This window comes from Pteronotus mesoamericanus, unplaced genomic scaffold, assembly GCF_021234165.1.
Source record: "Pteronotus mesoamericanus isolate MK-2021 breed Mesoamerican mustached bat unplaced genomic scaffold, CSHL_Meso_final contig_120, whole genome shotgun sequence".
Classification (NCBI taxonomy): Eukaryota; Metazoa; Chordata; class Mammalia; order Chiroptera; family Mormoopidae; genus Pteronotus; species Pteronotus mesoamericanus.
The window spans coordinates 2,341,427-2,368,015 of NW_026555041.1; the positions used below are offsets into that span (position 1 = coordinate 2,341,427).

General features: G+C 44.7%; 1 protein-coding gene across 1 annotated transcript in view; it reads left to right on the forward strand.

Annotated features, from left to right (window-relative positions):
* The window catches only part of HEATR1 (HEAT repeat containing 1), a 46,499-nt gene extending 22,594 nt beyond the window's left edge, over positions 1–23,905 (forward strand). Inside the window, exons 21-45 of the mRNA XM_054584736.1 lie at positions 1,966–2,135; positions 2,477–2,635; positions 4,773–5,015; positions 5,295–5,426; positions 6,225–6,328; positions 6,486–6,629; positions 7,599–7,717; positions 7,826–7,947; positions 9,355–9,483; positions 10,913–11,143; positions 11,844–11,970; positions 13,290–13,450; positions 15,795–15,841; positions 15,947–16,070; positions 16,687–16,827; positions 17,340–17,629; positions 18,189–18,339; positions 19,271–19,429; positions 19,549–19,683; positions 19,815–19,919; positions 20,005–20,173; positions 20,637–20,791; positions 21,221–21,379; positions 22,785–22,893; positions 23,767–23,905. Coding sequence (XP_054440711.1) covers positions 1,966–2,135; positions 2,477–2,635; positions 4,773–5,015; positions 5,295–5,426; positions 6,225–6,328; positions 6,486–6,629; positions 7,599–7,717; positions 7,826–7,947; positions 9,355–9,483; positions 10,913–11,143; positions 11,844–11,970; positions 13,290–13,450; positions 15,795–15,841; positions 15,947–16,070; positions 16,687–16,827; positions 17,340–17,629; positions 18,189–18,339; positions 19,271–19,429; positions 19,549–19,683; positions 19,815–19,919; positions 20,005–20,173; positions 20,637–20,791; positions 21,221–21,379; positions 22,785–22,893; positions 23,767–23,855 — 3,674 coding nt within the window. The 3' untranslated portion in view covers positions 23,856–23,905. The remainder of the gene's footprint in view (positions 1–1,965; positions 2,136–2,476; positions 2,636–4,772; positions 5,016–5,294; positions 5,427–6,224; positions 6,329–6,485; positions 6,630–7,598; positions 7,718–7,825; positions 7,948–9,354; positions 9,484–10,912; positions 11,144–11,843; positions 11,971–13,289; positions 13,451–15,794; positions 15,842–15,946; positions 16,071–16,686; positions 16,828–17,339; positions 17,630–18,188; positions 18,340–19,270; positions 19,430–19,548; positions 19,684–19,814; positions 19,920–20,004; positions 20,174–20,636; positions 20,792–21,220; positions 21,380–22,784; positions 22,894–23,766) is intronic.
* Positions 23,906–26,589: the final 2,684 nt, after the last annotated feature.

Here is a 26,589-nt window from a genome sequence, read left to right on the forward strand (position 1 = left end):
GTACTTATACAGTTAACCTTTGAAGAACACAGGGCTAAGTTAGGGGCACCAACCCCCATGCAGTCAGGAAAACCTTCTGTTGACCAGCAGCCTTGCCAATAACAATTAGTGCATATTTTGTATGTTTTATATATTATGTACTGTATCCTTATAATAAAGTAAGCTAGAGAAAAGAATATATTAAGAAAATCATAAGGAAGGGAAAATCTATAGTATTTACTGAAAAAAGTCCATATTATATACTTAAAGTGGACCCATGCAGTTCAGAGCAGCGTTCAAGCAGGAGCCTATAAGTAAGGGATGAGGTTCGAGTACTTAAAATTTGTTTTTGCATTTGGATGTTTCAGGAAGCTCTACTCTGCTGCACAGGGAGGTTCCCTCCGCCAAAACTTTCCAGGTGTTTGTTTCTGACTTTATTTTATAATTTAATGTTTCAGAGACCAGGAATAATTTCCAGCTTTCATATTGGCCTCAGAAAAGTTTAAAGCTGTCAAGCTGTTTTTTAGCATTTTAGAGTGGAAAATGTAGAACAGATCACTTCAAAAAAAATAAAAACCCACGTAATGTGTTTCAGTACAAAGTGTGAAATAACTAGATAGCATACAAGGAAATAGATACTTCTTATCCCAGAGACAGCTTTTCGAGAACACCCCAATCCAGCTGATCTCACAGATGCATTCTACTAGATCTTCAGTGCTCTCGAGTTGAGCAGACCATAGAATGAAGGGAAGCTTCCAGATTCTTTGTCTAAAAACCAGCATAATGTTGAAAATTGACACTGACAGAGAAAACAAAACAATAACCCAGGGTTTAATAATGCAAAAAATCCTAAGTATTTGCAAATTGAATTCAGCAGTCTGTTGTTTTAAAAATCGAGCATTTGCCCAAATAGAGTTCACTTCAACAATACAGAATTGGTTCAAAATAACATAATAGGGCGTATCAATATTGAAGGAGAAAACTCGTCATGGTCCAAAGATCTGAAACGGCATTAGATAAAAATCGGTAATTATTTCTAGTTAAGTGATGGCAAAGTCTGAGTAAATGATGAAAATACTTGTCAAATCAAAAGCCGACATTTTCACTGCATAGCTAGGAAAGCAAAAACAAAAGTAACAGTGTTAAGTTGTTCACTGTTACTTAACCTAGCTCTGGAAGTACTAATTGGCAGAAAAGTTTCAGTTAAAGCTGACACCACAGATCTGTGGGCTTCTTGGGTGGATTATTCAGTAGGATATCTGGCCAGCTGTTTGGAAACATTTGAAAAGTTTGGCTCAAGCCTCATCCCTGCAAAGAAAATTTCACAGAAAAAAAATTTAGCTCTGTTTTAGCAAAGATCATGGAGTACCTGTCATCTCTAAATATACAAATTGATACCTTTAAACTAATTTAGAGTGGGGAGTGCCTTTCCAAGCAACATACAAAAGTAGGAGAGAAGATGGACTAAAATTTCTGCCTTGAAGCAAAGTCACAATAAACATCAATGCAGGACAAAATCTTTGCACGCACGATGTACAAGTGGTTAACTTCCTCCCTATGCACGTGCAAGGGTGTATGTGCCAGGGCGTTTGCAGTTTTAATGGCAAAAGTCTATAAACCACCTACACTTCCTCCAGTTGGGTACTAGTTTTAAAAATACAGAAAATCAGTGGAGACCCGTACAACTTGAAAAGAATGCTTTAATTTAGTTTTGTGTGGCATACACTGCCAGCATATTTTGAGACATGACAGGAGTTTCTGCAGAAGGGTGTATCTATACTGTCCTCTTATTTGTGCTTTTCCAAAAGGATTTACCAGCGTATATCTGGCGCTTTTCTAGAGAGTAAACAAATAGACAGTGAGTGGTCTTTGGAGAGGGAGTTCAAGTTGGGAGTAAAACTTGTCATCAAGTTTTGGGTACTGTTTAAATTTTGTACTGTTTCCATTTTTTAAATTGATACTTAAATATTTTTCCTTTGGTTTCAGTGGTGGCGTCTCTACTGCTTAACCTGGGAAGCCCCATAAAGGAGGTCCGGAGGGCGGCTGTTCACTGTCTGCAGGCCCTCAGCGGAGTGGCATCCCCGTTCCACATGGTGATAGAGCACGTGGTGCCCAAAACAGAGGAAGTCACCTCAGACGCCACCTACATCCTTCAGGTACCTCCCAGCGTGGAGGGTCGTGTGTATACACAGGAGTGGTTTCCTCCTTTCTTGACTTGTGCTTTTCAGGGATTGTGATTGCATTCATCCTCTGAATTTAGAAACTGATAGGTCAATATCTGCACATCTTCGTCCCCAATTTTAAAAGGCAGCTGCTGGTAGACCAGTGTTCGGTTTTAGAGAGGAAGCCAACTGAGGGGGACCAATGTCCATGCCTATTAAAGTTTCAAGGGGAAATAAAGAGTGACCCTCCATAATTAGTACATATAACCTTTAGGGTTGCTTAACTCTTTTTTTATCTTTTTTTATCTTTTTTATTTTCTTTTTTGGTACGCTAGGATTTGGCTACTTTATTTGAGGAACTGCAGAGAGAAAAGAAACTGAAATCTTATCAGAAGTTGTCTGAAACTTTGAAGAACCTGCTTTATTGTGTATCTAGTTGCCCGTCTTATGTTGCCAAAGATCTGATGAAAGTGCTCCAGGGAGTTGACAGTGAGGTGAGTGCAGTGTTGGGGGGCCGCGCTCCGTGGGGTGTCACTGCGGGCCATCGAAACCGCTGCTGTACGGGCAGGGCACAGGCAAAGGCGCATAGGTGCACTCAGTGAAACTTTCCTTACTAATTTGGGAGAGGAAGCGTTGCGGTGGAGGAGGAGAGATAGGAAACAAAAGGCAAATATTGGTGAGTTTCTTTCCATTTTAAAGTTGTGTGTTATCTTTGTCTAATCACTGACCTGATTTTAAATGGCCTTTAAAATCACATGGGGAAAAACATGAAAGCTGTGCCTCGGAAAAACTGCAGGGCTGCATCGGTTCTGGTGAAAATCCTCCACGAGGCAATTGGACATACGATGGGGAACCTAAAAAAACCCTGTAATTATCTTCTGGAGGGTGGGCCCTTGTGGTAGAGGCTTCTCCCACTAGGTGAGTGTTCTAGGAACCTATCTGGATCGGTGTACAAGCAGGCATCATTGTGAGAGGCTGATTCAGCTTCAGTGAAATTTTTTTAGAGACTCAGTGCATTTGCCCATTTCACGATGGGTAATTTACAAGCACACCTGCCCACACTGTGCTGAGTGTTCAGCAGTTTTTGAACAAAAACACCATAACCCCCATGCCCCACTGTCTCTATTGACCTGATCTTGCCCTGAGTGACTTTGTTTTGTTTCCCCACTTTGGGGGAAATGGTTTGCCAATGTGGAAGAGGTGAAACAAAAAATGGCAGAGGCACTATGAAGGCATCAAAATTGATGAGTTCAAAAACTGTTCAGAGCAGTGGAAAAAAGGTCTTGATAGGTGTATTGCATCAAATGAAGAGTGCTTTAAAGATGATCGAAGTTGAAACATGTAAGAGTAAATACCCAATTTCTTATAAGTAAATTTCATTTTGGGGGGGATGTCCCCCCTCAAAGACTCTGCACATTTCAAAACCATTTGCTCACTTTTTAAATGTATGTGGTTGCATACTTTTTGGGAAGAGATCCATAGCTTTCATTGCATTGTCAGGGAAACCTGTGGTACAGAGAGAGGTTATGAGAGTCTAGTTCATGTGACAGCTGTGCTGGGGACAGGGGACGACTTGCTGGTCCTGGTGTCCACCTGCCTGTGTGCCTCACCAGCCTCAGTCTGACTATACCGTGGAGATTTACTGACATGGGTACAATGGGGTGGAAACCATTTGGTTGAATTCTCCTGGTGGGAGCAAACAGATGGCATTTCTTAGCTCTGTGTCATTCCTGCTCTAGTTTAAGAATCGACCATCTTGGCCCTGACCGGGGTGGCTCATGGATGGAGTGCTGGTCTGCGAACCTAGGGGTCGCAAGGTTGATTCCCAGTCAGGGCACATGCCTAGTTTGCAGGCCAGGCTCCCAGTAGGGGGCGCTCGAGAGGCAATCACACCACGATGTTTCACTCCTTTCTTTGTCCTCCTTCCCCTCTCTCTAAAAATAAATAAGTACAATATTTTTAAAAAAAGAAGAAAAAAAAAAAAGGAATTGACCATCCTGTTCCGTGAAGGACCAAGTAGTAAATAATTTAGGCTCTTCAGGCCATACAATCTGTGGCGGCTGCTCAGCTCTGCCTTGCAAGGTGGTAGCAGCAGAGACAGCAGGTAACAAACAGGCCTGGCTGTGTGTCAGGAAGCAAGCTGTACAAAGCAGACGTCCTCTGGCTCTGGCCCACGAGCCACATTTTGCTGGCACCTGATTTAGTTATTAAAGGCTGCATACATACACTAATTATATCAAGTTGGAAACATTGTTTGGGAAAGTATGCAATGTTTTAGAAAAAGCTAAAATTTATAGCTTTTCAAAAGCTAAAATTTTTGTAGTCCATACCTTCAGTTTAGTTTGTATTTCCTGTTTTCAAAAGGTCTTGGGACACTTGACAGATTTCTCCATTCATCTCTGAAGGGTTTAGAGCTTTTGACCATTACAGATAAAACTGTCAGAAGGTACCTGAGTGCTCAGTTGGATTAATAGTCATCTGACGTCCAAGAGCTCTTCATTGTTGGGGTTTTTTTTTTCCTCCAGGTTAAGCTCCCAGTCTTCTAACATAATTTCTTTGGAGGTCTTTGTTAAAGCAAGTAAAAGCATGTCGGTGTAATAACTATTTACTAATAACTTCTCTACGCTTCAGATGGTGCTTTCTCAGCTATTGCCTGTGGTTGAACAACTGTTGGAAAAGATCGAGAAGCAGCCCACAGCTGTCTCGAAAGATGAAGCCACTGTTTTGCATCTCGCTCTGGGGAAATACAATGAATATTCAGCTTCTCTTTTGCATAAGGACCCAAAGAGTTTGGATATATTTATAAAAGCCATGCATACAACAAAGGAACTTTTTTCAGGAATGCCCACCGTTCAGATTACAGCCTTAGAAAAGGTCAGTGATTTCTTTCAGAAACCTAAAGCATATGCAAGCTTGAAAAAATGTGTAATGTTTTACTTGGAGAAGATGAAGTGGACTGGACATGTGTTAGAGGAATTTGATTTATTTGACCCATTTTGCAAGACTGAATGATGTACGTGGGTCATTAAGAAGTATTGCATTTTAACTGATAAAATTGGGAACAGTTTTACATTGTGAGAGAATGATAAAAGATTGTTTTTGGAAATCAGGTTTGTTCATTGAGCTCAATGGCCTTTTTTCTACTCCCTCTAGATTACAAAGCCATTTTTTGCAGCTATATCAGATGAAAAAGTTCAGCAGAAGCTTTTGCGCATGTTGTTTGACTTATTAGTGAACTGTAAAAATACACATTGTGCTCAGACTATTAGCAGTGTTTTTAAAGGGGTAAGTTGCAACGGTTTGTAATTTATTAATGTTTGTTTTCTTCAAAGTAACACCATGTTTAACTATCCTCCATTGTACAATATTTTTAGAAAGGCAAATGTAACCATTAACAAAATCACAGAAAATGTGGTTGTAGAGAAGTGCTAAATCAAAATGAGAAGTCTTCATCTATATTTTTAGTGCATGAACTATTCCTGGTTTTAATCAGTTAGGGGGTGTGTGTGAGTTTGGAATTTCCTTGGGTTAGGGGATCTGCCTGTTTGGGGCAGGGGTGGGAATGCACAGGGCTGGTGTCAGCTGGTCCCAGCTTGCTGTGCCTGCCTCCGGGGGTTGTCTAATGGTGCATGCACAATGGCTCTGAGCGCCTGCTTGTTGGTCTGAATGTACCCCGAAACCTAGCTGCACATTAGAATAGCCACCTAGTTCTGTTCTGTTGTGTTTTCAAGGGAAACATTACAAAAAGGTAAAAATATTGTTCAGCAGGGTTTTAACATTATTTATTTAGATTTCTTAGATAAATTAAGTGAAACAAATGAAGGCACAGAGCAGTGCGTATCATATGCTCCTGTGTTTTTGTTTTTTAAATCTTTATCCATCTGTCCACAAAGGTAAAATTTCCAAATGAACACATAAGAAGTTTTCAGTGGTGCTTGCCTTTGGGGATCGGCCTGGGCTCTGGAGTTGTAGGGAGGCATAAGAACGAACGTAGATGTTTCAGTGCATCTCTTCTCATCAGTGTTCACTGCTCTAATTTTATCCCGTGAGTTACATCATTACCATTTTTTCTTTTTATTTTAGATTTCTGTTAATGCAGAACAAGTTAGAATAGAACTGGAGCCACCGGAGAAGACTAAGTCCCTGGGCACGATTCAGCAAACGAGGAGGCAGAAAATGCAGCAGAAGTAAGGCTGCGACTGCAGGGGGGCTTGCGGCCCGGGCCAGGCGTGTTGAGAAACCGCTGATTCTTCCATACCCATCAATTTGGCCTAGCCAGTTGCATCTCTTTCTTAGCACTGATGGTAACTGTTTTTCCAACTTGTTGTTATATCTGTTTCCCAGAAAATCACAAGACCTAGAATCTGTTCAGGAAGTTGGAGGTTCTTACTGGCAAAGAGTGACCCTCATCCTAGAATTGCTGCAGCACAAAAAGAAGCTCAAAAACCCTCAGGTCCTGATACCGACGCTCTTCAGCCTGCTGTCAAGGTAGTGACCCCGCCTGTGGTCGAGGAGAAAGGGCCTTCTAAGTCCTCCTTATCTCATTTCATTTAACGTTCCTTTTCTTGCTTCACTGGTCTATAAAATTAAGAGCTGTCGTTGAAGATTAAAAGAATGGTTTTAGGTGCCCATTGCCAGTGCCCCAAACTGACTTGTCCTGTGCTGTGTGGTAAATAACCACTCACTCACCTTATGGCCTCCTTCCCTTCTTAACTTTATTTATTTATGTATTTTTAGTTTTTATTTTATTAAGTTTTTAGGAGTGACAGTGGCTAGTAAGATCATACAGGCGATACATGATCTGTATATTCAGTTGTGTGCCCACCACCCAAAGTTAAATCCTCGTATGTCACCATGTATTTGGCCCTTGTTACTGCTTCACCACCCCCCTTCTCTCTGGTTACCACCATGCCGTTGTCTGTGTGTATGATTTTCAGTTTAAAATCTCACATAAGAGTGAAATTATATGACTCTTCACTTTTTCTGACTTATTTTTATTAGCATAATATTCTCAGGGTCCCTCTGTTGTTGCAAATGGCAGTTTTCATCTTTTTATGGCTTCTTAACTTTCAACACCAGGTCCCTGGAGCAGCTTTGCTTACATTTGAAGATACAGAGTGACATCCACTGTGGTTTTTTAGGTGTAAATTATTGGATAGATTAGCCATAATGTGTGCCATTGAATTGTGGATGTGTTCTTTCATCTGAAAAGCAAAGTGATTCTGAGTCCAAATAGTTGATGGAAAGTGCAGTCGAGAGAAGAGGTAATCTGATATGAGCACCTGCCTGTATGAGAAAGAAGTTAGAGTTAGAAACCTTCCCTCTTGTGTATAGACTTGATGGTTAATGTTGATATTTTAGTCATCCCTTAATATATGTTCTAGACAGGGGTCATTGGTATGTCACTGACATCGTACAACTTTCACATCCCCTCGTTTCTCTTCTGGGGTCCTGCAGGTGTTTAGAGCCTCTGCCACCAGAGCAGGGAAACATGGAATACACCAAACAGTTAATTCTCAGTTGTTTGCTCAACATCTGCCAAAAACTCTCTCCAGATGGCGGGAGAATACCAAAAGGTGCGTGTGGGCTTGGGTGCTTTGTTGGAGGGGAAGGGTGGGAGAGCTGTCCACGTTGGGTAGAACTGTGCCTGCCACTTAGAGGTTGTTCACTTCTCCCCACTGTAGACATTCTAGATGAGGAGAAGTTCAATGTGGAATTGATCGTTCAGTGCATCCGCGTTTCAGAGATGCCTCAGACCCATCACCACGCCCTTTTACTTCTGGGGACTGTGGCCGGAATATTTCCCGTAAGTACAAGTGGCGAAGGGTGTCAGCAGATACGTCTGCCTCCTGTGGACGTGCAGGGGTGGTCCCTGGTTTGAGTGCAGTGGACTCGGGGATCTTAGAGTGCTGGTGGGCTCTCAGCCCTGCTCTCACCAGCTGGGGTGGATTTTGCTAGGCTTCAGTTCCTCTGCGTGAAGTGGGAATAACAGTAACCTTCCTCACAGGGTGACCGTGAGGACACGACTGGACGGTGTAGTCAGCACCGAGCGCAGTCCAGCCCCTGACACTGATCAGTGGTGGGGTCAGTGTTGGAAACAACAACTGTCCCCACCAGTCCCCGGAAAGCTCTCAACCAATGACTTAAAATTAATTTGCTTATGACCTATGTCAGTTAAAGAAATCATGTCCCTTATAGAAGCACATGATTTAAAGGATTTTGGAGAGACTGAAATTTCACAGGGGAGATTTATGTCAGGCTCTTAACCTGGGGCTCCCTGTGAGTGTGAGGGGGTCTTTTGATCTGCTGAAATCATGGGCAAGGTTTTTGTGCATGGGATTTTTTTTCCCCAGGAAAGAAAGTCAGTAGCTCTCAAGAGGACTTGATAATCCAGAAATGGTTAAGAATCATGGATATTTTTTATTGCAGTATAGTTTGTGCCATAAAATTCACCCATTTAAAGTGTACACTTCAGTGGTTTTACTCTCTTCACAAAGTTGTATCACCATCATAATCATCTGGTTCCAAAACAGTTGCGTGCCCCGTTAGCACGCACTCCCTGTTCTCTCGCCATCACCGTTGTCTGTGAATGGAATCATAGAACATGTAGCCATCTTTGTGTCTGACTTCTTTCACGTAGGTAGCGTGGTGTTTTCAAGAGTCAGTGGTGTTGAAGCTTGAATCAGTGTTCCTCTTGATGGCTAAATATTTCATTTGTGTGTATATGAAGGGTATTGAAGCTGTTTCCACTTTTTGGCTGTTATGGTAAAATTATGCTGCCGAGGACCTTTATAAATGAGATTTGTGTGAACATGTTTTCCATTCTTTTTGGAGTGGAATTTGCTAATTTTAACTTTCTGAGAAACTTCCAGCCTATTTTCCAAAGCAGCCGTACCGTTCTGCGCCCAGCAGCAGTGTGTGAGGGTTCTCGTTTCCCACACCCTCACTGTTCCATGTTGTTGTCCCTCTGTCTCGTTACAGCCATCCCCGTGTGTGTGCAGGGGAGCCTGTGGGTCTTGCATTTCCCTGATGACTAATGTGTTGAGCATCTTTTCTTGGGCTTATTGACTACTGTTTGCTTATCTTAGGGAAAATCTTTGCAAATCCTTTGCCCATTTTAAAACTGTGTTGTTTCTCATTGCTGAGTTATAATGAATCATTGATATTTGATGTGTTTAAAATAGAAAATGTTGACAGATGTATTTTCTTTCAGGATAAAGTTCTGCACAATATTATGTCCATTTTTACATTCATGGGAGCCAACGTCATGCGTCTAGATGATACTTATAGTTTTCAAGTTATTAATAAGACAGTGAAAATGGTTATTCCAGCACTTATTCAGGTAAGCTGTCTTTATTCCGTCATTAGTATTACTTTTAAAATTTTACATAGTATGAAATTCAAGCAGCAGTAAATGAATGACATTTAAAAGCCTTCCTGAAATGCTTAGATATTTGTGCCTCTTAAATTTTAGGTAGTGAAGTTAAGAAGTAATCTTGGATATAATGTTTTTTCCAAGAATATAAATAAACATGCATTCTACAAGGGTGTAGCTACGAAAGTGTCTTGACATTATTCTGACAAAGTGAATTTACATTTACTGTGTATTTCAGGACATTGCATCATTTTGATAATACCCTTGTGTAGGTCGATGAAGATAGGAAGTTTTAGAGCTACAATGGCAAAGTTGTTAATATGCAATTCAACAGACATTAACCCAGCACTCTCTGAGAGCTAAGCACTCAAAGAGATGAGTGAGACGTAGTCTCTGCCAGTAAGGAGTGGACAATTTGAAACTAAAAAGTGGCCTCGGAGATGAAAGAGGTTGGTCATCTACTTGAGTTTTTTGTTTATCTCCATTGTTGTTGGTCTTTTGTTACTGATTGACCATTCCAGGGATGACCATATTCGGCACTGTCTCCTTTTGATCTTGGTATTAGATTGGTATCCGCCATGTCTTAACATGTTAGCGAGTTAGGACACATTTATATAAAAAAAGAAAAATAACTGCCTTGATGTCATATATGCTGGTAGAATAGATGAGTGCTGAAGAGTGCAGACTAGCGGCCAGGCTGACCCCAGAGCTATGGAAGAAACAAAGTGTGAAGTGGGGGTGGATGCAGGAAGGGTCAGGTTTGCACGGTGACGGCAGAGCCGTCAGTGGCGCAAGCAGAGGCACAGTCCTGGAACGTGCCCAGGGTATGGAGCGTGGAACATAGCTGACTTGGTGGAGAGCAGCGAACCAAGACGGGGAAGGGGCCCTGGCTTACACACCCGTCTTTGTAGTCACTGAACAGCTCTGTTTTGAACACCAATACCAGAGTAGAATGGATTGAACTTTATTCTGAAAGAAGCAGGGAGCTGTGGGCCTTTCTGTGCTCTCTTTTCTCAGTTGTCCCCATTCTCCTTGAGTACAACACAAATCTGGCTTCATTTTTGCAGCTTCTCAGACGTCCAGAGAGCAGACTTGCTCTCAGTGCCTGGTATTAGGTGTTTGCCATTTAGTGCTTCCTGTTAGCTCTTTACATCGTGTCTTATTTCTGATGAGCCTCCTTTGGGGAAGGGCTCACATCCTACACTTTGTGTTCCCCTCAGGGCCAAATCCTGCCTGGGACAAAATTTATAGTCTGACTGTTTACCGATCGGTCTTTGATTATGCAAATTCTTTTGATAACTTTGGGCACACATGAAGGCCTGTCCTATCCACTTAAAGCCTGTTTTGTGGGAGGGTTACTTGTTTCTGCTCACTGACCCTGCTTGCCACTCCGCAGTCTGATGGTGGAGACTCTGTAGAAGTTACAAGAAACGTGGAAGACATCGTGGTGAAAATCATGAATGTGTTTGTGGACGCGCTGCCCCACGTCCCAGAGCACAGGCGCCTTCCCGTCCTTGTTCAGCTCGTTGACACACTTGGTGCAGAAAGGTTCCTCTGGGTCCTCCTCGTCTTACTGTTTGAGCAGTATGTCACTAAAACAGTGCTGGCGGCTGCCTGTGGAGAAAAGGTCAGAATGTAGGGTTGGGGGTAAGAAAGAAATGATGATGTTTCACACAAACCTTATGGTATTTTCCAGCTTAAATAGGTCTGGCAGTGGTTAATGTGCATTATTTCACAGTGCTTGCTCAGAACCACTTTTAAAGATGCCTTTGTCATTCTTTAAAATTGTTTACAGAGCCCATGACTCTGAATTCCACAGTAGCAGCAGACATCTCCTGAGAGTGGTTTCACTTTTCTAGAAGCAGGTCTGGTATCCTGCTGGGTGGTTCTGCTTTAAGCCTGACAGAGTGCAGCTGTAAAGTGATTAAACTTGAAACTTGAAAGTGACTTTGAAGGCATTTCATGAGGAAAGGGAGGCGTGTCAGATTGCTGAAAAGACACCGTGGTTGCTTTGAGGAGCCCTGTCGGGATAGACGAGGATAGAGCTTAGGGGTCAGGCCTGTTTTTAGGTGACGTCACAGGTCTAGACCTGCTCTTAATAAAGCAGTATGTGCACTTGCTGCTATCCTGGCATTATGCCCATGTAATTCTCATAAATTGGCTTTTTTGTAAGGAGCGCAGTAGCTCATTCCTCTGGTGATACTTGTGACTGTAGGCAGTGACTTCGTGTGCTAAGAAATATTTTTAAGACATTTCCCTCATCCGTACTTACTAGTGGACAAATTTGATAGGTTCAGTGTTATTACCTATGTCTCTTCTTTACACAGGACGCTATTTTAGAAGCAGACACTGAATTTTGGATTTTAGTCTGTTGTGAATTCAGTGTCCAGCATCAGATACAGAGCTTGATGAATGTCCTCCAGTACTTGACAAAGCTGCCAGAGGAAAAAGAAGGTGAGCCTAAATGCACAGCAGTTACCTTGGGGCCTGAAAGCTTGGGGGTGCAGACTCCGAGACCCCGCAGGTGATACTTAGAACCCAGACAGCGCCTCGAGGAGGGATTTTTTAAAGTGCGTTAGTGACTTTCATTTGGGCATATGATTGTGTACCTTCTCAAATCTTTACAGAAAGAAAGGGTATTGTATTTAGTAGGATTTCTGCCGACCATTCTTCTCCAGCTCTGTGCCTCTGCACTGATGTGTTGGCTGAGGAGTGTTACCAGTGTCTAGGATGAATTAGGGTAAAATGACAGCAGATTACCAGGGCCTTATTAGCTGTACCTTAGCTTCCCATTAAAATATCTCTGAAGACATTTACAAGAAGAAAAGCAAATAGTTACAATAGCAGTGGTAACTAAATATTAAACTTTTACTGTGTATAGGTATCTCAAAGAAAATTTGCAGCACCAATGACATTGGCTTGATGCGTTGCATGCTAGTTCTCTGTTCTTCAGAGCAGAGCAGTGAGGTACATTCCAAAAAAGGGTCTAAGGACTCTGTGAGGACTGTTTTCTGTGTGGCCAGCCCTTGGCCCTGTCTTCCCTGCTTGGCCAGCAGTGACTTGCCTCATCTCAGTCAGCTCAGGGACGTTGGAAGGCGGCTAGAGAACTATGTGTGGTGGTGATGTGCGAAGGAAGGAGTCTTCAGATTGAGTCTCCCCAGAACAGTGGTTTTTAAGTAGCCCACCCTGGACTCTAACCATTGCACCCTAGCCGTTTTTTTAATCCTCACCTGAGGATGTGTTTATTGGATTTAGAGAGAGAGGAAGTCAGGGAGAGACAGACACTGAGTGGTTCCCTCCCATAGGTGCCCCAACTGGAGATCGAACCTGCAACTCCAGCGTACAGGGTAGTGCTCTAACCAGTTGAGTCACCCAGCCAGGGCCCAACCATTTTATATAAAACCCGTTTGAACATGGGATCCTACAAAGCATTAGGACATCTTCAGCCTTTTAGAGTTAAATGTTAAAGATTTCAGTCTGTTGTGGGCAACGAAGTAAATGCCCCAAGGCTTCAGAAATTGAGTGTGGAGTCAACAGTTAAAGACTCCTTTTATAATACTTCTGTCTTCCATTTGCTTGCCTCAGTTGTCCTCACTTTTTGTTTATTTCTTTTGGTATTTATATTCATGTCTTTCAGTAATTTAGAAGAGAGAAAACTGAGTGTAATAGATTAATAAGTATCTTTCTGGAAATTACGTCCCATTCATCTGTATCTGTACTAACGATTCAGATCAAAGATGAGTGTGGTCACTTGTTTTGTTGCTCTTTTTCAGAAACCACTCCCAAAGCCATGTCTAATAAGAGCGCATCAGAAGAGGAAATGCTTCCAGTTTTTAACGTGGACACTCACACCAGCAAGCAGCTGCGGCATTTTAAATTCTTGTCAGTGTCCTTTATGTCCCAGCTTATGGCCTCCAGTCATTTTATCAGAAAGGTGATGTGTTTTTTAGATATGTTTGTGATACAATGCTTTGGCTTTTTCTAAGGGAATAGTGCTTTAAACTAGTAAAAAGAGCTTGGCAATTAACATGAGGAATGCCTTTTAAGATAATAGAAAAAATAGTACAGTTCACCATGAAAAAATGTTTGGCATGATCCGCTAAGGTTGTGTTTACAGAAGCTTGATAACTCAGTACTTCTGTCCTTGAGTGGTGGACACCCCATAGAAATGCAGGACCTTGCACCAGGAGACGTCACGGAATGTTCTTGGGAGTCCAGAACTGGCACATCCGAGTGTCCCTCAATAACAGACTGATGAAATGTTGCCATAAAGGGACACATATAGGTGAACCTGAGTGAGATGCCACCTGATGACCCTTATAAACACAATATTGAGGGGGAAAAAGGCAGACACAAAACAATGCATCCTGTGATTCTAGTTCAAAAACAGCGAAACAACTCGGGTTTTAGAGGTAATGATCATGTTTGTGTGGGGAGGAAGGGGTTCTGCGATGCTGTGACATGCTGCTCCTCACCTGAAACAGTGAACTCTGTATGTAGGACTCGTGTGCCTTCCTGTTTGTGTGTTAAACTTCAAACAACGAGTGAAAGAAGGAGACGCAGAAACAAAACGAAGGAACAAAGAAACAGCGAGAGGAAGAAGGATCATGGCCCGGAGCACAGAGCAGTTTCACGGAGATGTCCACATTGTGTATCTGCTGTCACCGCTGGAGCAGAGCCAGAGAGGAAACTGAGCACTGAGATGGTCACGGGAAACGGTTCCAGGCAGCCAATGCCTGCTCGTGATTTAACAGCGTTGCAAGGTGGATGGAACTCCTTGGCCAGAGAGAGCCATCGGCCCCTGTCGTTGCGTTGAGCCTCACGATCGGCGTCAGCGGGGTGACTGGTCCAGTATGGGGCAGGGATGCCCTCTGTCATTGTTGCTTTTTGGCAAAAGAAGAAGTGTAAGAATCAGAAAAAAATTAAAATACTTACGGAACTGATAGTTCGGCAAGCTTGCTGGATGGGCTGTAGACGCTGCTCCGTACGGCAGGCTTGCCAAGGACGGGGTCGGGTGGGTCAGTGGGCCTGAACATGGCCTGGGCACACCGGTGTGCATGCAAGAAATGTTATGTGCATCACAAAGCAGTGGGGAGAGAGACCCAGCCAACAACCACAGCTGGCACGATTTACTATCCACATGGGAAAAAAGGATCTCACACTGTAAATAAAGGACAGTTTTATGCAAATTAAAAACTTCAGTGTGAAGATGAATATTTAGAACTTTGAGAAGAAAATCGGGGAATATCATTGTGACCAGAGAGTGGAGAAGAATTTCTTAAAAACCGACTCAACAGAAAGCCACCATAAACGAAATGAAAGCTACGGACTAAGGGAAGATTGCTATGTATAAATCCTGAAGCATCAGTTTCCTTTAGAACAACTACAAAGACTGCATTCACTCTGGAGGAATCACATATGGCCAGTAAATTGCATGAAAAAACCATCTCCCTGGTAGGAAGGACAGTGTAGGTTAAACAAGATGCGACTGTGACATCCTCTTCATAGCAGGAGGCGGTGAGGCTGTGGGGACACAGGTGTTTCTGTGCACAGGGCTGGGTGCTGAGTTGTGAAAATGTGGCTGGGTCCTGCCGTGTGGAAGGCGCCTAGTTCCCTTTCTCAGGTGTATGCTCTGCAAAACCTCGTCTGAACGCTCAAGGAGACAAAAACACTCCTGTGCAGCATTGTTACTAAAAGAAAAAAAATGGACATAAACTAAATGTCTGCCAACAGCTGAATGAATAAGTAAGTTGTGTATACAGAGGATACTGCATGCAATTAAAACGAGTGAACAAGAGCAGCCTAAGTCATGTATATAGGTCTCAGAAATCCAGTGTTGCCAGAAGGGCGTATCACTGACAGCAGATTCAGGTTGGAGGGGAGAGTAGGGTTAGGGAGCAGTACATAGGGAACCACACCTGTGTCCATAATAGGTCATCCTAAAGTTGGGTAAGAGCTCAAGAAAGATTGGCATTTTGTAATTAGTAGGTATCAATAAGTGATTATTGTTGATTCCTGTATTTTTCTGAATCTTGGTAGTGCTTTACAGATATTACAAACATCTATAGGATATAATTAATGGGATGTAATTAAAATAAAGGGAGATAGAGTTATTTCACATGATGGCGAGATCTGAACCTGATTGAATTGTAATGTCAGAAAACAGTTGCTGTGGGAAGTGTGAATTGAATAGTCTTAGAGGTTTCGTTGTGCCCACTCAAATGATTTTCTGTTACCAGCTTCCATACTGTCATAATGATGCTTTCTTTAAAAATTAGGTAGTTGAAAGTGGTGGCCCTCAAGTTTTAAAAGGCCTTGAGCAGAGGTATGTTACTTTTCCTATTTCAATTTTTATTTGGAAATAATTTCAAACTTTTGTCAAAAAGCTAGAAGAATAGCTCCACAGACTCAGGAGCCTCCTGTGTTTCAGGTTGCTGGAAGCAGTCCTCAGCTACATCAACTCTGTTGCACAGTCTGCGGAGAAGAACACAGACCAGCTCACTGGGAAGTTCTGGCGAGCACTCCTTAGCAAAGCTTACGACATGCTAGACAAGGTGGGTCTTGCTTCTCCACATCTTCTGTGCTTTGTTGCTGTTTTTATTGTCTGTGAAATGATTTAACATAGTTTTAAGAATAAACTTAGAAATGGCTTCTCTTGATATAATGCAGCTCAGATTTTTCTTGCAAAAGAATCTCTTGATGACCAGAAATAAATTTGTTGGAAGGACAGTTGTTTCCCTGTCGAGCATGTGAGCACGTGCCTCATACAGACATGCTTTGAGTGTTCAGTCATGTAATACAATGTAATGCTCCACTTCGTGCAAGTAGAATAAGAGAGAAGGGCCTGCTAGGGAGAGTCTGGTGTCTGGGAAGTGTCGCTGGCCTCAGCACAAGGGCCACGACTCAGAGTCAGCCTGAATACTTGGCCACATGGCATTGAGCAGTTCACTTAGTCTGAGCATCAGTTCTTTTTGTTGTCTGTTTGTTTCAATAAACATGATTAGTAATGCCTGCCTGAAAGGTTAGTGTAAGAATTAAAGAAGAAAATGTGTTTGAAAATGCCTGACACCAAGAAGGTATGCAGTGAACAGAAGTCTATCTTAATTTAATTGAGGCGATCTTCCCTTTTTCCTAATTTCTGTCATTGTTAAATGTGACACTGCTCTCTAGGTCAACGCCTTGCTGCCCACAGAAACATTCATTCCTGTGATTAGAGGGCTGCTGGACAACCCGCTGCCGTCTGTCCGCCGGAAAGCAATGGATCTGTTGAACAACAAGCTACAGCAGAAAGTGTCCTGGAAGAAGAAAACTGTAAGTGAAGGCTGAGCGTCAGACCCATTCGCCATTCTGCGCTCTGTCAGAGAGCTGCATGAACCCCCCTCTTAAGCTTCTCCATGGTACAATCTAAATAAATAGATTGTTCCTTGAATATAGTGCTGTAATACGAATGTTTTCAAATGGGATAGAATTTCTAATAGGAGTGTGTGTATATGTGTTATAAGAGCTCTTAGAGTGGAATTCCAGCCCTAATGGAGTTTTTGCTTAATATAGGCATACTGTGCCTTAGTTGGCTCTAGAATAGCTCTCATGCACCCTTCCTCCAAACCAGTGGGCATTTTATAGGAATCAGAAACTGGCTGAGAACATATGCATTGGCTTAGTGGTCAGCCCGTCAGGTGGAGAAGGGTCCTGATTTGTAACCCAGTGGCCCAGGGCCTCTCGGCCTGACCTCCACTTAGGCGGCATCCAGCAGTAGCAGTGGAAAGTGGACTAACAGTGTTTTTGTAGCTTTAATTATTTGGGCTTTTTGCTGTCCTCTCCAGGTTTACCATTTCCTACAACTGGTTCCAGTCCTTTTGGCCATTGTGCAGCGTAGAAAAAAGGGGGCAGAAGAGCAAGCAGTAAACAGACAGACAGCTTTGTTTACCCTAAAGCTTTTGTGCAAGAATTTTGGTGCAGAAAACCCAGAGCCTTTCGTCCCAGTGCTGAACACTGCGGTGAAACTGATCGCCCCAGAAAAGAAGGACGAGAAGAACGTCTTGGGCAGTGCCCTGCTGTGCGTGGCAGAGGTGGCCTCCACCCTGGGGGCCCTGGCCATTCCCCAGCTCCCCAGGTATGTGGGGCCCTCACACAGGGGTTCTGGTACCAACTGGAAGAGAACCCCTGAGTGACTTTTTTGCCCCTAAGTAAAGTTGTGTAAAATGAGATTAGCTAAAGGATGGATCTTCAGACTGAAAATCAGTGTTACCGTTTCTTGTCCCCCAGCTTTTGCTCGCCTTTGACCAGCTATAATTCGGGAGCAGTAGGTGACGCTCTTCTGGGGGGCCATCGAGTCGGACACAAGCCCCTGCCTCTCTCTGGGGCCCTGGCAGTGTCTGGCCGTGCAGCCTTGCAGGTCACTTAGCTCTGCTCTCTGTGAATCCGAGGCAGTCCTGCCTTGTGGGATAACGCGGGGCAGAGCTCGGAAGGCTCTTTGCACAGCGCCTGACACAGAGCAAGGGCTGGGTCAGTACTGCTGGCGCTGGGAGAAGGTGGACGACGCTTTGTCGGCTCTGACAACACACAGTGATGTCACGGGTCACTAGGGTTGGATTATTTTAGTAACAACTTGTACTCCATTCTCCATTCTGTTCCTGCTCAAAGTTGCTCTAAAACTTGTTTTTTGTTTCTAGCCTGATGCCTTCGTTGCTGACAACAATGAAAAACACCAGTGAACTGGTCTCCGGTGAGGTCTATCTGCTCAGTGCTCTAGCAGCCCTGCAGAAGGTGGTGGAGACTCTCCCCCACTTCATCAGCCCCTACCTGGAAGGTGTTCTGTCACAGGTGAGCCACCATGACCATAGTGTGCTCTTTGGGATAACAGGGGAAAGGGGAAAATTATAAACTTAATGGTTTTATTTGTTCTTTAAGTTTTTAGTTTCTGTTCATCATGAAGACTCTTTATTTCTGAAAAGAAGTGCTTGTTATTCCTAAATGTGTGCTTTTTTTTCTCTTCCACTTCATCATTCCTCCTGCTTAATCCTGACATTGATTTGACATCACTTTGTGAGGAGGCCTGTCTCTTTTGTGATTTTGCAGAATGTATTTTACAATTTTTCTCCTGTGAGATCTTTGGGGATAAGCAGGCAGAGCTGCCTATGTTACTTCTTGTAGAAACTGGTGAAACTGGCCACGTGTGTTTCCAGTGCTGGAAGGTGTCTGCTTCAGCACAGGAGCTACTTGCAGATACAACAGACAAGTGTCGTTTTCAGGAGAAAGTGCCTGAGCATGGCCCCTCACGCTGTTCTGTTGATCACTTGCCATTCATGAGGTTGGGAGCCTTCACTGCCTGTTGCGAACGGCTTAACTAATCCGCAGGTGCTGCCGCCAGTGCTTGGAATTTACAGAAAGGAACTCTACCTGTGGGGAGCTTTCTAGATCTGTTAGCAGGGAAGAACTTGACTCTGCACGTAATCTCTGGATCCCTGTCTTCTGAGAACATCAGGGCCTAGGTGCTCCTTGTCCTTGCACCATTTATACCTCCCTCCACCCCTGACTCCAGCTGGGAAAGTAGCATCTATCCGTCTTCACCTACAGACGTTTAGGGTTGGCTTGGAAAGGAACCCTCTGTGAGCTTACGCGCACTGAGCTCTTCCTGGTCACTAGCGTTTGGGTTGACTTCTGGTCACCACTGTGACCAGAGTTCTGTGAGTGTGTCCGACGGTCTCCCCAAGCACCCATAGAGGCCTTGATCGCTATTTTCATATTTGCACAGGTGATTCATTTGGAGAAAGTCACGAGTGAAATGGGTGCAGCCTCCCAGGCTAATGTCCGTCTCACGTCTCTTAAAAAGACACTGGCCACCACTTTGTCACCGCGCGTCCTGCTACCAGCCATCAACAAAACATACAAGCAAATCCTGAAGCACTGGCAGGTTAGAGTCCATTGGGTATTAGGCTTTGGGAAAGGAGGATCTGGTACTGAAATCTGCACTTTCACTCAGTGAACTCCGGGATCACTAAACTGGTGGACCTCTCTGCTATGTTACTGCAGAACTACGTGGGCCCATTTATGAGCATCTTGCAGGAGCACATTGGGGTCATGAAGAAGGAAGAGCTTGCCTCCCACCAGTCTCAGCTCACCGCGTTTTTCTTGGAGGCCTTAGACTTCCGGGCACAGCACCCTGAGGTCAGCTTATTTCCTCTCCTCCAAATCCTAAACTTATCTGCTAAGAGCCAGAGGAGAATTAGCTATGTGACCAACATTACTCAGAACTCTGCCTAATAAATCAGCTCTTTTTTTTTTTTTTCTTTTCCCAGAATGATCTGGAAGAAGTTGGAAAAATAGAAAGTTACATCATTGACTGTCTGGTAGCTATGGTTGTGAAACTTTCTGAAGTCACATTCAGGCCCCTGTTCTTCAAAGTAAGCTCCCTTCCTCCACATGTCCTTTGCACTCACATGAGTAACAAGATAAGCAGAATAAAATCCTGTTGCTTTATCTTCTTAGCTGTTTGATTGGGCTAAGACAGAGGATGGCCCAAAGGACAGACTGTTGACATTTTACAACTTGGCGGATTGCATTGCTGACAAACTGAAAGGGCTCTTTACTCTGTTTGCTGGCCACTTAGTGAAGCCTTTCGCTGACACCTTGAACCAGGTGAACATCTCCAAAACAGGTTGGTAGCTGACTCCCATGCAGTTGACACCTTGCTCTGTGGGTCTGACACAAGGCCCAGGAAGTACAGTGAGTGTAAGGGGGGTGCAGGTTCCATTTTGTAGTTGGCTGTCAGGCCCTCAGTGGCGATGGGCCCTGAAGTCACTGACTTGCTGAGAGAAAGCAGAAAGCGGGCATTACTCTGGGTTATCTCCGGTGCCTTCAGAACATTAGACTAAGATGGCTTCATCGATGCTAGTAAGCCACTTCCTTGACACCAGTCGTTTAAATTGCCAGACTAAGTGATTAACAGCCGAGCCTGAGGCTGAGCTCTAAAGAAGGGGTCGCTCCTCTGAGGGACTGTCCACTCTCTGTTCTGCTTTCATCCTCAGCCTGCCCCCTGGTTCAGTTGAAACACTGGAGGTTGAGTTGTGAAATTCTTACACTCCTTTTTTTTTTTATTTTTACTGTCTCCCATCTTACAGATGAAGCGTTTTTTGACTCTGAAAATGACCCTGAAAAGTGCTGCTTGTTATTACAGTTTATTTTGAACTGTTTATATAAAATCTTCCTTTTTGACACCCAGCATTTCTTAAGTAAAGAGAGAGCAGAAGCCTTGATGATGCCCCTGGTGGATCAGGTAACCAAATAATCTGCGGGGTTATTCCCCACTTGCCTCTTCATCCCCCCACCCCCCGCCACCAGGTTTTTGTTTCTTATTTTACAAAAAATTTATTTCAAAATTGATTTCTCATTTTCTGTGGATTTACTCTTGAATTTTTTTAAATGAAAGGCGGAACATAAGGTATAACAGTTAAGTTTTTAATTTTTTAAAAACTGGTTTCATCGAGAATGCTGGGGGGCGAAGAACAGCCCCCAGACTTTCCACTGATGGGAGGGGCTGCTGAGGGCTCTGCGGGTCCCTGTGAGCTGCGCTTCCTGGAGAGATAGCACTTGGTTTTTGAGTCTATTAGTGTCATGAAGGATAGTGGAATGTCATTGATACTTTGGGTGTCTTTCAAACAGAAGTGAGCCCTGCTGCTCAGAGTCCCTTTCTCACCCTTAACAGCTGGGAAACAGGCTGGGAGGAGAAGAGAAGTTCCAGGAACGGGTGGCAAAGCACCTGGTTCCGTGCATTGCCCAATTCTCAGTGGCCATGGCCGACGACTCTCTTTGGAAACCACTGAACTACCAGATTCTGCTGAAGACGAGAGACTCCTCACCCAAGGTCAGCAGCTGTGGGTGACCAGCACCGGTGCCCAAATAGCCATGACACTGTCACAGGTGCATGGCCGTGGTAACTAGTGGGACAAATTCAGCTACTTGTCTTCTAGGACCAGAGGTCAGGCTGTGGTTGACAGAAGTTTGCACTTGAGATTTTGGATTTTACTTCCAGGTTATCTGTAAACAACAGCAGCCCTCCCCTGTCTCCCTCCACCCCTCGCCCCCACCCCCGGCCGGTGTCTGTGACATCAGCACTCAGAGACTTTCTGAGTGTGGGCTTTGAAACCTCGAAAAGACTTAAGGTGATTCCTTGTGCTTTTTAAGCACCTCTGGAGTGTTGCCGTGCTCCCCGAGATGAGTGCTTGGAGCTCGTTCCCTGACACCCCTCTGAGTGAGAGCAGTGCCTTGTCTCTGCTGTGCCTCAGCTCAGGGTCCTGCGCAGCAACCGGCGGGGGGCGGTGGTGCTGACACCCACTGACGTGGGGAGACCAGTGGAGGTTTGGAGGATCAGCATTCCACACTGAAGAGCCATTTCTTAAACTAGTTGTCTTACTGGAACCTCAGTGGAGAAGTCAGACCAAAGCAGAATTTAATATTTATTTATTAGGAAATAATGAGAACAATGAGGCTATTTTGGTGAACCCCCGAATTTTATAAGTTTTTACAAAGTTGCATTAAATATATTTTGTTTTGATTACACAATATCAAGAAAATTCTGATTGAACATAAGTAGTTACAGGTGTTTTTTAAATGACCCACTTTACTGTATCCAAATATTCTTTAAATTATCCAAAGTCAGAGGACTAGCCCAACTTTTGTTACTATGTGGCTCACTAACACAACCGAATAGCTGTTTGTGCTCCTTGTCACCGTCAAGTCCTGAGAAACTCCCAGACTTTATGTGACACAAGGCGTGTATTTTTCATTAGTGCTGAGGTAAGGGCATGGCCTGAGCTGCTGACAGGGCCCCTCACACAACCACAGGGGACCACAGTCAGGGCTCTGGGGTGGGCCCTCCTGATGTGGCTGGGGATACTGTCCTGCTGGCTTGGTGTCAGGCGTCAGCCAGGCCAGCTGGTGCACTTGAGGGCAGTTGACTTGGATGACATGTTTGAGTTTGTATGTGGCATTTTCTTTTTTTTTTTTTTTTTTTTTAAGAAAAATGTTATCAAAAGCTTTCATGTTAAAGGCTTGCATGCGGGAACATATAGTTCACGTTGCCTGTATTGCAGTCAGCTCCAAACTGTTAAGTAAACTGCTATCCTAAGATGAATGTTGGGTGGACATAAACTGAAATAAATGCTTGTGAAATTACAGTTAGTTTAAAAAGAGCTTGTCTCAAGTTCTATATTAAGGTAATAAATAAAGCAAGCCGCTTACGTCAACCTTCACCTTGCTGTCTCCTTCAGGTCCGATTTGCTGCCCTAATCGCTGTGCTAGCACTGGCTGAAGCACTGAAGGAGAATTACATTGTCTTGCTACCAGAATCCATTCCTTTCTTAGCTGAACTGATGGAAGGTAATTCCCAAATTGTTCAGAAATAATTACAGTGGAATTCTGTGAAAGTGTGCCCAGTGATAATGCAAATGGGGGTGAGCATGTTTAGTCCTTGGCTCGGAGCCTCTGCCAGCTCCCCAGCCCCCACTGCAGACATGGGGGCAGAGTTCCTGTTGTGAGTAGTGTTGGGGGAACGTATTAGGTATGACCTTCTTTACTTTTTCTTCCCCTCGTATGTGAACGTTTTGGTCTGTAGGTGTAGGGTTCTTATATCAAAATGTCTCGGGTCGTTAAGGCTGCATAGAACAACTTTGTGGTAACAACGAGCGGCGCTCGCTCGGTGCTCTGCGCAGATACTTCCACTGTCCTCAGCACGGGTCTATGCCAGTACCCGTTTTATAAAGAAAAGAACTAGCAGCTTTAAGGGGATTAAGTAATTTGACAAACTAAAAGTGAGTGTGACAGTTGGAACTGGGTGGCGGTCCGGGCATGTGTGGCATGAACGTGGGCACAGAAGGCGCCGAGCGACAGTGCAGCCCGAGAAGTGGCAGTAGGTCCGACGGAATGAAGCAGGGCGATGGAGGCACTTAGGCCACTGCGTTCATACTCGTGATTCACTGCTTGTCTGAACAAAGTACGTTCACCTTTGTTTCTTAAACCTGGAGTGCGTCATTGCCAGTACTTGGGAACTTTTATTCTGGTACCTCTGTTTTCAGTCTCTTACTCAGCTTCCAGGTCTAAGACAGGAGGAACATGGAAGCTTCACGGTGCCTTCTGTTTCTTGATGTGCTTCCCTTCTGTCTTCTGACTGAGTGCCTCAGGTGGAAGACGTGTGGAACTAGGCTCTTGATAATGAGGCAGGAGGACTGACTCATTTTAACTCTGATTTTTCAGATGAATGTGAAGAAGTGGAACGTCAATGCCAAAAGACCGTTCAGCAGCTGGAAGCTGTCCTGGGAGAGCCGCTCCAGAGTTACTTCTGAAACTTTGGTTTCTTGGTGTTTCATACTCTGTTCAGAGTTTGGATTTATATTTTATAAAATATTTTTATTTTAGGGTGTTGGGTATCATGTTACTTTTGGTGCCTTAACATCTATGCAAACTTCACAAAATTTCTGCTTGGTTTGTGCTTCCATTCAGCCCCTCCCAACATCTGTATGGAATTGCAGAGAGAGTAAATGACACATGGTGGTTTCATATAGACGGCTCGTGACTGGTGGTATCATTACAGGCATGTTTGAGCTCAGCACCCAAAGCTATCAGTACCTCCCTTAGACTATGAAGTCTTAACTCTTCTGTGAAGCAATGGCTTGTGCATGTGGTATCCACGTCAGAGATTTCACTCAAAGTATTGAATTTCCTTTACTTCAAGAAAGTGAACTACTGAGCATTCAACAAGGATGCTTGTGAAAGTAAAGCCGTTCGGATTTTTACTTTCCGTTCTGGGGAGATAGCACTTCAGCCTTGCCTTTTCTGTGGGCCCGTGGAGGACAGTAGCTCTGAGATGTTTTGTCGACTCAGGACCAGGCTCCTTTATCCTTCAGTCTGTGCTGGTGCCTGAGACTGGGCTGCCTAGGGAGCTTTGCCTTGGGCAAGGATGCAAAAGATAGGACTCTAAAAATGACTTGAGCAGCAGCACTCTCAGCCTGCCACTAGGCAGAGGTGAGTGGAAAAGTGTTTCGAGTGCCTTCTGTCACCCCGCACCCACCTCTGCCTCCAGCCTCCCTTCCAGCCCTGCAGTAGGTAGTGCCCCACCCAGCTGGCCAGCTGTGCAGGTGAAGACTCGACACCGGGACAGTGGGAGGACCAGCGGCTTCTGAGCATCCTCCCGTCAGAGTGGCCCTGAGGTCAGCAGGGCTGCCAGCCCTGTGTCACAGCTAAAGAAACTGAAGCTCCTCAAGGAGGAATGTGCCAGAGGTGCCCAACCTGGGTGTGTCATTCTCCGTGCCCAGGAGCGAGAGTGCCACAGAGAGGAGGCCCCAGGCCTCTGGTGCAGTGATGGCGGGAAGGAGCCCCTTGTCCCAGATCCCAACACTGTTGTGGTCCCCGTGGTGGCTCCCCACCAGCCCCCTGCCTGGACTTGTCCCCACCCAAACATGACTCTTCTCCCTCCTCCATCAGGACCGTATTGTCTCGCTAGGGACCATCAGGGCTGAGGCAGTGGGGACGTGACAAATTCATTCCTTCGTGCCACGCTCTCAGGAACAACCACGGAGGACCTGGGACTGGGAGGGCCAGCACTGTTCCAGGGCACCAGACAGGCAAGACACCAAGTGCACACGGTGACAACAATTTTAGGAAACGGTGGAAGGAGGGATGGTTCGATTGTGTTTCTGTCATAGGATTTAGACAAAAGAGATTTCCTCCTGCCTCTTCCACTACCATCTAAAGACCCCTGCTGGGCTACATCATGTACATTTATTGAAACCCTTTAGCTGTAAAATGGGCCGATGCCCACCCACCCACATTGTTATGTTGTCTGTTCTCAGTAAAGAAGTGGTTCATATGCGAGGGAGGTTGCACAGAATATACCTAGGGCTTATGACATTGACAACCTGATGTACGGATGTGGTGGGACAGGAACTAGCAGGGAGGAAATGAAAAGTTGCTCCTGGTGTTGAGAGAACCAGAAATATGAAAGTGCTTGATTCATGCTGCAGATGGTATTGGAGGAGATTACAGTATTTCCCTGGAGATAGGACTTTGCTGCAGTAAGTACCGGCTTTGGACGTGAAATCAATGCCATCAGCCTGGGAGAGGACATGAGGGCCCAATCCCTGGGCTGCTGTCCAGGAAGAGATTTATTTGAAACCAAGGTTGACGCAGCAATGGTACCAGCGTCTGAAAGTGGCCCTGGGCGCTGCTCTGGTCTGAGCTCACTGAAACTCAGTGACATAGGGACAGCTGACGGCATGTGGCCTCAGCTCAGCCAGGTCCAGTGACATAAAACAAGCACCCCAGGCAGGGCAGACAGGGCACACCCCCTGCCACTCCCCCGTCAGCCCTGGGCTAACAGCTCTCTGGCCCCAGAGTCACAGTCACTCCAAAGGCTTTTCTGCCAGTCAGGAGAGTAGGCCCTACAAACACCACAGGGGCCCCGACAGCAGCTGTTCTTTGTGGGGCTTTGCAGCAGCGCCAGAACCATCAGCAAGCAAAGGGACACTGGGGCCTGATAGTCCACTGTTTTGGTCATTCCTGCTTCCTGTGCATGCTCACACGGCACAGAGCTCATGAAACAGATACTCCGCAGAGTGGTTTTCTTTGGGTTTTCTCAACAAAGCGCACACTCCTTCTTAGTTTTCATAATTTCATCTTTGAAAGGAGAACCTGCCCCTCCTCAGAACTGCATTTTGATATGCTGGTTTTCCTGACAGGAGGCATTTCCCAGGAAGAAGCAGTGCTTCTCTGTGGGCAGCCATATCTGCCTCTCATCATTCCAAAGCATCTGCTTTCTCGGTCCTAGGGAGACTGGCCAGAAACCGAACATCACTTTGTCTCTGATGTTACTGAAACAGTGGGGGGCATCCTACTATTCACTGCTTACCGGGCAAAACTCCAGAGACAGAGTTCAGTTGAAAAGGAATCTTTTATTTAACAAAGCCCTGGTTGGTGTGGCTCTATGGGTTGAGTGCCAGACTGCGAACCAAAAGGCCGCCAATTTGATTCCCAGTCAGAGCATGACATGCCTGGGTTGTGGGCCAGGTTCCCAGCTGGGAT